Here is a 10125-nt window from a genome sequence, read left to right as displayed (position 1 = left end):
GGAATTTGGGCGGCACTTTGACGTAGAAATTTAGCTCTTGACTGATCACACGAACCGTTCGAACGATGCTTCCTCCTTGCTTGAATCGGCCGAGGCTTTTGTGAAGAGGGGAGAGCCGAAATTTTTTGAGAGGTTGAGGGGAAATTGTGAAGTGCATCTCCTAGCCTTGCATGTCATATTTATAGATGAGTCTTGCCCTTTTGTCTCCCCCTTGGCCGAATTCTTGGGTCTCAAGAATGGAATAATGGTGCTCATAATGTAGGTACAAAGTTTCATGCATGAAAATCCAAAATCCATGCATTCATCAAGTTCTAGATTAGTCATGAATGTGGCTCAAAATCTCATGCACTCCTTAAATGTCATCTTGATCTTCTAAAAGGTCATTTCCTGCATCATTAATATGTCCTAGTTCTTAACTCCCCCTTAGCTCCTTCATGGGTTAACTCAAAGGTCATCTCTTGCATAATAAGTTTGTCCAAACTCTTAGCTCAACTTTTTGGTCCTGTTAGGACAAGCTTGGTTGAGCTGCTTTGAGCTGCGAGATCGAGTCCTTGAGCTGGGGTTTTACTCCTCCGGTGACAATACTTCGATGGATGTGGTTACTTGCAGCTAAGCTTCCGGTTGAGCTCATTCCCGAGCTTTGAAGTTACTTACACGAGTCAAGTTAGCAGAAAATCTAAGTTAATATCCAAGTTATCTAGTTATAACGAAAATTGTTGAGTTTATTTTAAGTAAATTTTCAAGTTCATACTACTTACTTGATTTCCTTAAGAACGAAAAAATCTCGGGTTCTCACATCCCTGCCTCCTTATTGAAAGTTTCGTCCTCGAAACTTGCGTTAGCTTGATCTTTCGAATAGATGAGGGTACTGAGATCGCATTTTCTGTTCTAGTTCCCAAGTTGCCTCCCTTTCAGTGTGATTTGACCACTGTACCTTGACATAAGGTATGGTCCGGTGTCTCAACACTTGGTCTTTTGTATCCACTATTCGAATAGGGACTTCTTCATATTTGAGTTCCTCATTCAGATTACCTTCGATCATCAGTGGTGTGACTTCAAGTACATGGCTCGGGTCCGGGACATATTTCCGTAGTTGTGAGATGTGGAAAACATTATGTACTCTAGACATTTCCGGAGGTAAAGCCAGTCGATAAGCTAAAGTTCCCACCTTCTCCAATATCTCGAATGGTCCTACATATCTCGGATTTAACTTTCCGGATTTACCAAACCGTACCACTCCTTTCATTGGTGAGACCTTGACATAAGCCTTTTCTCCGATTTCCAGTTCTAACGGTCTTCTCTTCAAATCGGCCCAACTCTTTTGTCTATCTTGGGCGGTCTTGAGCCTTTCCTTGATTATGGTTACTTTATCTACAGTTAGTTGAACAAGCTCTGGTCTAGTAACGGCTTTTTCTCCGACTTCATCCCAGTACAAAGTCGATCTACACTTTCGGCCATACAATGCCTCGTACGGAGCCATCTGAATGCTACTATGGTAGCTGTTATTGTAGGCAAACTCGATTAACGGTAGCTGCTCACTCCAATTCCCATGAAAATCTAATGCACATGCCCTCCACATGTCCTCGAGGGTTTGAATTGTCCTCTCAGTTTGGTCGTCAGTTTGTGGGTGATAGGCCGTGCTAAGAGTCACTTTAGTTCCCATGGCTTTTTGAAAACTCTTCCAGAATCGTGATACGAATCTTGGATCTCTATCAGATAATATACTCGCCGGTACTCCATGTAGTCTTACTATATTATCCATATATAAGGTAGCCAGCTTATCTAAGTTGAAATTCATCCGCACTAGTAAGAAATGTGCCGACTTGGTTAATCTATCAATGATCACCCAGATTCCGTCGTGACCCTGCCTCGATCTTGGTAACCCGACTACAAAATCCATAGAGATGTTATCCCACTTCCACTCGGGTATTTCCAATGGTTGCAGAAGTCCCCCAGGCCGCTGATGCTCTGCTTTGACTTGTTGACAGGTTAGACATTTTGCAACGAAGACAGCTACGTCTTTCTTCATTCCATTCCACCAGTAGTTATTCTTCAGATCCCTATACATTTTGGTGCTTCCCCGGTGTACTGAAAATCTTGATTTATGTGCCTCGGCCATTATCTCTTCCATCGATATTCGGCACATATAATCGTCCTTTCATCCAGAGGACACCCTTTTCATCAATTTGAAATTCTGGTATCTTTCTTTCCTGCATTTGTTCCTTTATCTTGAAGATACTGGTGTCTTGACTTTGTTTCAGTTTGATGGTTTCTTGGAGACCTGGCTGCACTGATAGTGACGATAAGCTCACCTTTCTAGGGTTCCTTCGGCTTAATGCATCTGCCACCTTATTTGCTTTGCCTGGATGGTAGTTGATTACCAAATCGTAATCTTTGAGAAGTTCCATCCACCTTCTTTGCCTCATGTTTAATTCCTTCTGAGTGAAAATGTACTTGAGGCTTTGATGATCAGTAAAAACTTCGCATCTTACTCCGTAAAGGTAGTGCCTCCAAATTTTAAGCGCAAAAACTACTACGGCTAGCTCCAAGTCATGAGTGGGGTAATTCTGTTCATATGGTTTTAGCTGTCGTGAGGCATAAGCGATTACCTGACTCTCTTGCATAAGTACACACCCTAATCCTTCCTTTGAAGCATCGCTGTAAACAGTGAAATTCTTACCATCCTCGGGAAGAACTAGTACTGGTGTGGATGCGAGTTTTGACTTCAGAGTTTCAAAACTATTTTCACAAGCTTCACTCCAAATGAATTTTGAATTTTTCTGAGTAAGTTTGGTGAGCGGAATGGCTATCGAAGAAAATCCTTCCACAAATTTTCTGTAGTAGCCCGCTAAACCCAGAAAACTCCTTATTTCAGTCACTGTCTTTGGTTGTGGCCAGTCTTTAATTGCTTCCACCTTCTTAGGGTCTACTGACACCCCTAATTCAGAGATTATATGGCCTAGGAACGCCACACTTTTTAACAAAAATTCACACTTCTTGAATTTGGCATAAAGTTCCTTCTCACGCAGTGTTTGTAGAGTGAATCGCAGATGTTCTCTGTGTTCTTCCTCACTTGGCGAGTATACCAAAATATCATCTATGAAAACGACCACGAACTTGTCGAGATATGGTTTAAATACCCGATTCATCAGGTCCATGACTGCTGCAAGGAGCATTTGTTAGGCCAAAAGGCATTACTGTGAATTCGTAATGTCCATATCTTGTCCTAAAAGCAGTTTTAGGAATGTCCTCGGCTTTGACCTTCAACTGGTGATATCCTGATCTTAAATCAAGCTTTGAGAAAACTTTGGCTCCTTTTAGCTGATCGAAAAGATCATCTATTCTCGGGAGTGGGTACTTATTCTTTATGGTGATCTTGTTTAGCTCCCGGTAGTCGATACATAGCCTCATGCTTCCGTCCTTTTTCTTTACAAAAAGCACTGGGGCTCCCCACGGAGATGCACTAGGACGAATCTGCTTCTTGTCCAGCAATTCTTGGAGGTTGCTCCTTTAACTCCTTCAATTCAGCTGGAGCCATTCGGTATGGTGCCTTTGATATTGGTGCAGCACCAGGGACTAAATTGATTTCAAATTCTACTTCTCTATCGGGTATCTCACCCGGTAGTTCCTCGGGGAATACATCTGGAAATTCTTGAACAATTGGAATTTCTTCCAACTTTGGAACTTCTTCTCCTTTGACTTCATTAAGTACAGCTAGGTAAATTTCTTCTCCCCCTTTTATAGCCTTCCAGGCTTGTGAGGCTGACAGTAGGGATTTTCTTTCTTTGGATTTCCCGTGAAATAAGACTTCCTCTTTAGTAGGAGTCTGAAGTTTAATTTCTTTCTTTTGACAGTCTACAATAGCATGGTTTTTAGCTAACCAGTCCATTCCAAGGATAATGTCAAACTCAACCATATTGAGTTGTATCAACTCTACTTCAAAAGTTTGTTCATTGATACAAATTTCACAGTTTCGATATACTTTCTGGGTTTCAATTGTTTTGCTGGCAGGTGTTGCTACTCTTAATGGTTCACTAAGAATATCATGCTCAAGTTTAAGCTTCTTAGCAAATCTTCTAGACACAAACGAATGTGTAGCACCCCAATCAAACAAGGTATAAGCAGGCATTTTATTGAGTAAGACAGTACCTGCCACTACTTCGTTGCTGTTATCGGTTTCCTCCTGGGTTATTGCATAAACCCGAGCATTAGTCTTGTTTTCTTGTTGTTTGCCGGGCCCTGTCCCTTTGTCCTTGATGTCTGGACAATCTCTAATTCTATGGCCCACTTTTCCGCATTTAAAACAAGCGCCGGTCTTTCGATAACATTCTCCCACATGCTTCTGTCGACATGTCTCGCACCACTTTCCTTCGGTGCTTCTCGTATTGTTAAAACTCCCTTTGAAAGATCCACCTGAATAATTTAGTTTCTTAAACTTGGGACCATTCTGCATGGATTGACTATTCGACGGCCTTTTGTTCCTATTTCTTCCTCGCGCCTCTTTATATCAGTTTCTGCGCTCATAGCAGCGCCCATTAAATCAGCAAAACTGATAGGTTTGAATACTGCCAGTGCTGACTGAATTCGACTGTTGAGTCCCTTTTTGAAACGATGCATTTTCAATGTTTCATCTGACATAATCGTTGGGACATATGTTCCCAGATCATTAAATCTTGACGTGTATTCCATTACCGTCATGTCCGGTGTCTGTCTGAAATTTTCAAATTCATTCAGCTTTTGTAGGCGAAACTCGGCCGGATAGTATTGCCTCAGAAATTCTCTCTTAAAGATCTGCCATGTGATTTCCTCTACTTCTGCCAAAGATGGTGACACGGTTTCCCACCATTTCCTAGCTCGATCTTCTAAAAACGGCGTTACAACTTCTACCCTCAATTCTTCAGGTAACTCCAGTAAGTGTAATTGTGATTCGACGTTTTTGAGCCAGTTATGACTGACTTCCGGGTCTGGGTTTCCATCGAAGGTCGGAACACGGTTCCTCCTGAGAGATTCGTAATGGTACTTAATTCCTCGAGGTTGTGGTTCTGGTGGTGGCTGAATGGCATTGGCGAGGGGATTCACGATTCCTTGCAATGTAGCGGCTACGATAGTTGCTATCGCCATCATATCCTCTTGGCTGAGGTTCACTCTGGGTGGTGGTGGTGGATTCTCGTTTTGGTTGTCGCCACGAGGATTACGATTGTGACGGGGAGGTCTGCCTGCCATATCCTATAAACATGTATTTTATTAATTTGTTTGCCACCATATTTAATCAAAAGAAATACTTTCATTAAGTTGCAAAAAGTTTTCATACAACCAATCTTGTCAAATAATTGATTAAATACTTCTAGATACAATCGAAGCCTACTCTAGAGCTCTCTCTCTCTACTCATCTATCACTTCCCCATCACCTAGTGCTTCGTTAACTTCTTCCTCCGCTGGGTTGGCTTCCATTTGCTCCATTAGTTCCTCCATATTGATCATTTCATTTTGCAGATGCTCAACAAAATTTTGCAGTTGTGTATTTTGATGATCAAGGTGGTTAACTTGTTCCTGCAACTCCTGTATTGTTGATTGGCTTACTTTCTCATCGATTTCTTGCTCTTCAATCTGCCCTTGAAGTCGGCGTTGGGTTTTAAGAAGACTATCTTTCTGAATTTGAAGCGTAAAAACCCTATCTTGTGCGTTCTTCAACTCTTGCTTGGTGATTTCGTGTTGATGCTCCGACTCCAGATGATAAGCGGCGTATCGTCTAACGTCTTCACGTAGTTTCTTCTCTTCGACTCTGGCCTCTCGAAGATCCTCTCCCATGCACACGTTATTCCCATCTAATTGGTAGTTATCTCTTTCAAGTTTCTCATTTTTTTCTTTCAGTATTTTAATTTCTGACTCCTTTTCCTGAAGTTGTTTTTGAAGTTCATTTATAACACTTTGGAGATCCATACTGGTTTCCTATAAAGATACGAAAATTTTTATAGATAAGATACTCGTCAAATCGTTAATGTGCAATAACAGAAAGTAAGTAGAAAGTTTCAAAATAATTTGATTCACATAATAGTTTCTTAGCCACAAAGTTGCTACAGTTTAATATTTTATAATAATGCTAATCTAATCGAACATCTCTCCATCATCGCTGTCACTGGCACTGCCGTCTCCATCTACCTCCATCGGTGCTACTTCTTCTTCCTCCATGTTCTCTATCACTGAATGTAGGTAGTTATTTTGGTCTTGAAGCCTGTCCATAGCTCCGTGGACCTTCGAAATGTACCGATCCTGCCTGGCGATGAACTCCTCCTGGCGCTGACGGGCCTGAGCAGCGCGATCCTTCTCTGTCTCTATCCTCTCAAGTAAATCCTTGTTGATTGAGACCAAGCGCGCAAAGCGAATCGAATTCGTCGGTATCTGTAGCATTTGACTTTCAGCCACATCCAAATGATGAGTGAGTCGCTGTACGTCTGACTCCAGCAGGTGTCTAATCTCATTAAGCTCTTGCCTTTCCAATTTCTCCTTGGCTAGTTGCGCCTTTAAAGTTGCTATTTCCCTAGCGTGGTTATCGATGGTAAGCTGACGCATACGGAGAGCAGCCTGTGCGCGAGTACGAGGGGCAGCCATTTCCTAGGATAAAAATGGAAGATAAAACATCAGAATCGTATAAAGAAACAAAGCGGTCGTGGAAAATTTTCGATACTAAGGGATTTCAGAACGATTGAAGGAATACATTTTGAAGTCTATTCGAAATTTAGGATACGGATGAAAGTTAGACTTCATATGAAAGTTGAACTCGAATTGGGATACACTAGGCTTTTGCCAAAACTTGACTTCGCCAAATTTTGTCTGTCAAAATCCCAGCGGGATTATGAACCTGGCTATGATACCACTTAAATGTCACTGCCCGAAGTCCGAAGCATCGGTGACATCCGGCATTGTTTAACAATTACTTGAAAACAATTCAGCCTCGTATCTAAATGCCAAAAACCAGTCTTTTTCATAAATAAAATATTGTCTTACAACGACAATGCAAAATGAAGATTACATCTGAGTTTTCGAAATGAAACAAAAGGAAAGATAGACATTTTCTGAATTCTTGATCTCAGCAGTCGATCACCATCCCCAGAATGCCTCTTGCTCCTCCTCATTTACTTGTTCCTCAGTTTTATCTGAAATTTGTAAGGGGTGAGTGTTTTGGGAAAACACTCAGCAAGTGGGGGTCGATCGATTCCAAAGATACATATAGAACTTAATTCTTTAAAACATTTCTTTAACATACTTTCAAAACTAATATTCTTAACTTGGCACAACGGAAACGAATCGAATAAGAGACAGAACTTATCAAATGATTCAGAACAAAACAGAAGCAATACAGATCATTTCAATTCGGAACAGAACATATCAGAACAGACAGAACACTGTTACTCATCTCATTTCCTTGGTCAAATTGTCCCCAATATGTTAGTCCTCTAAGGGGTGAGGCCAGAACATGGTTTTATACCCACCAATGGGGGCCGAACAGAACATGGTTTTATACCCACCAATGGGGGCCGAACAAAATCACAATTCTCGTCCCATTTCAAATCAATTTGTAACAGTGCAACAAAGACTTCAGAAGTTACAGACAGAACTTTTCAGATATTCAAATCTCAGAGTTTCCATACTCACACAGCGGAATCAAGAAATTCGAAGCACAAAGGAAAACACATAATCGATCGAAATTTTTAAATAAATCAGACTGATATTTTCGAAAAAAAAGGACACACCAACATGCATGTCACGTTATTTATATCAAGGTTTAAAAATACAATCGATGTACATAGAAAAAGCCCACTTACAGTATTTTGAGGTTAGAACCGAAATTTGTAGACGTTGGCACGAAGTTTCCTCTCGGAATTCGGGCGGCACTTTGACGTAGAACTTTAGCTCTTGACTGATCACACGAACCGTTCGAACGATTCTTCCTCCTTGCTTGAATCGGCCGAGGCTTTTGTGAAGAGGGGAGAGCCGAAATTTTTTGAGAGGTTGAGGGGAAATTGTGAAGTGCATCTCCTAGCCTTGCATGTCATATTTATAGATGAGTCTTGCCCTTTTGTCTCCCCCTTGGCCTGAATTCTTGGGTCTCAAGAATGGAATAATGGTGCTCATAATGTAGATACAAAGTTTCATGCATGAAAATCCAAAATCCCATGCATTCATCAAGTTCTAGATTAGTCATGAATGTGGCTCAAAATCTCATGCACTCCTTAAATGTCATCTTGATCTTCTAAAAGGTCATTTCCTGCATCATTAATATGTCCTAGTTCTTAACTCCCCCTTAGCTCCTTCATGGGTTAACTCAAAGGTCATCTCTTGCATAATAAGTTTGTCCAAACTCTTAGCTCAACTTTTTGGTCCTGTTAGGACAAGCTTGGTTGAGCTGCTTTGAGCTGCGAGATCGAGTCCTTGAGCTGGGGTTTTACTCCTCCGGTGACAATACTTCGATGGATGTGGTTACTTGCAGCTAAGCTTCCGGTTGAGCTCATTCCCGAGCTTTGAAGTTACTTACACGAGTCAAGTTAGCAGAAAATCTAAGTTAATATCCAAGTTATCTAGTTATAACGAAAATTGTTGAGTTTATTTTAAGTAAATTTTCAAGTTCATACTACTTACTTGATTTCCTTAAGAACAAAAAAATCTCGGGTTCTCACATGTGCAACACTACTTGAGGCCTAAGGAGTTTGTGATTCACACGGATCATGAGTCTCTTAAGCACCTTAAGGGGCAGCAGAAGTTGAACAAGCGGCACGCCAAGTGGGTGGCATTCATAGAGACATTCCCCTACATCATTAAGTACAAACAAGGTAAGGAGAATGTATTGACCGATGCACTATCACGGAGGTACGTACTTGTCTCCACCTTAGAATCTAAAATTTTGGGGTTTGAGCTTGTAAAGGAATATATCTGCTAGATGAGGACTTCAAAGAAGTATTTGAAACATGTATGCATGGTCCACATGACAAATTTTATTTGTATCATGGTTTCTTGTTTAAAGATGATAGGTTGTGCATCCCTAGATCATCCATTCTTGAATTACTTGTTAGGGAGGCGCATGGGGGTGGTCTAATGGGACATTTTGGTGTGGCTAAGACTTTAAGGGCATTGCATGAACATTTCTATTGACTAACTTATGAAACGTGATGTTGAGCGTGTGTGTGATAAGTGCATAACCTGTAGGCAAGCTAAGTCTAAAACACAACCACATGGATTGTATACACCACTTCCTGTTCCTAGCGAGCCTTGTATTGACATTTCTATGGACTTTGTTTTTGGGTTGCCTAGAACTAAGAAGGGGAGGGATTCAATATTTGTTGTTGTTGATAGATTTTCTAAGATGGCACATTTCATTGCTTGTCACAAAACTTATGATGCTTCTAACATTGCATACTTGTTCTTTAGAGAAGTCGTTAGGTTTCATGGCATGCCTAGGACTATTGTGTCTGACCGTGATGTTATGTTTTTGAGTTACTTTTGGAAAACTTTGTGGGATAAACTTGGCACAAAATTGCTGTTCTCTACTACTTGTCATCCTCAAACGGATGGACAAACTGAAGTTGTTAATAGAACTTTAGGAACACTCTTGTGTGCTATTATTAAAAAGAACTTAAAGAATTGGGAGAATTGTTTGCTATTTGTTGAGTTTGCTTATAATCGCAGTGTGAATTCTACTACAAATTATTCGCCATGTGAGATTGTGTATGGTTTTAATCCTTTGACTATGTTGAATTTTATGTCTTTACCTGTGAGTGAAAGGTTAAACATGTATGGCAAGAAAAAGGCTGAATTTGTTAGGGTTTGCATGAAACGGTCAAGGCCAACATTGAGAAGAGAAATGAGTAATATGCCAAGCAAGCCAACAAAGGAAGAAGAATGTGATATTTGAGAAGGGAGATTGGGTGTGGCTATACTTGAAGAAGGAAAGGTTCCCCGAGAAGAGACGTTCAAAGCTATTACCTAGGGGTGATGGACCATTTCAAGTCCTTGAAAGGATTAATGACAATGCCTATAGACTCGATCTACCAGGTGCGTACAATGTGAGTTCCACTTTTAATGTTAGTGACTTGTCGTTGTTTGATGTAGGTGAAGAACAAGATTTGAGGA

The 10125-nt window shown here is 40.8% G+C and overlaps 1 protein-coding gene across 1 annotated transcript; it reads right to left on the bottom strand.

The window, feature by feature from the left end:
- Nucleotides 1-3463: 3463 nt before the first annotated feature.
- On the bottom strand, nt 3464-4129 carry LOC140805514 (uncharacterized). Its single transcript, XM_073161782.1, has 2 exons — nt 3619-4129; nt 3464-3528 (listed from the first exon to the last, which is right to left on the bottom strand). The coding sequence occupies exons 1-2, from the start codon at nt 4127-4129 to the stop codon at nt 3464-3466; spliced, it is 576 nt and encodes a 191-aa protein (XP_073017883.1).
- Between the last annotated feature and the right edge of the window lie 5996 nt (nt 4130-10125).

Source organism: Primulina eburnea, chromosome 11 (assembly GCF_022965805.1).
Source record: "Primulina eburnea isolate SZY01 chromosome 11, ASM2296580v1, whole genome shotgun sequence".
NCBI lineage: Eukaryota > Viridiplantae > Streptophyta > Magnoliopsida > Lamiales > Gesneriaceae > Primulina > Primulina eburnea.
The sequence above is the reverse complement of the archived record's forward strand: the minus strand, read 5'-3'. Positions and strand labels throughout refer to the sequence as shown.

Coding starts and splice junctions, on each gene's coding strand:
- LOC140805514 (XM_073161782.1), bottom strand. CDS start 4,129: ATGCCTGCTTATACCTTGTTTGATTGGGGTGCTACACATTCGTTTGTG. Junction 3,529..3,618: donor ATTCCCCGAGGAACTACCGG/GTGAGATACCCG, acceptor GAATGGCTCCAG/CTGAATTGAAGGAGTTAAAG.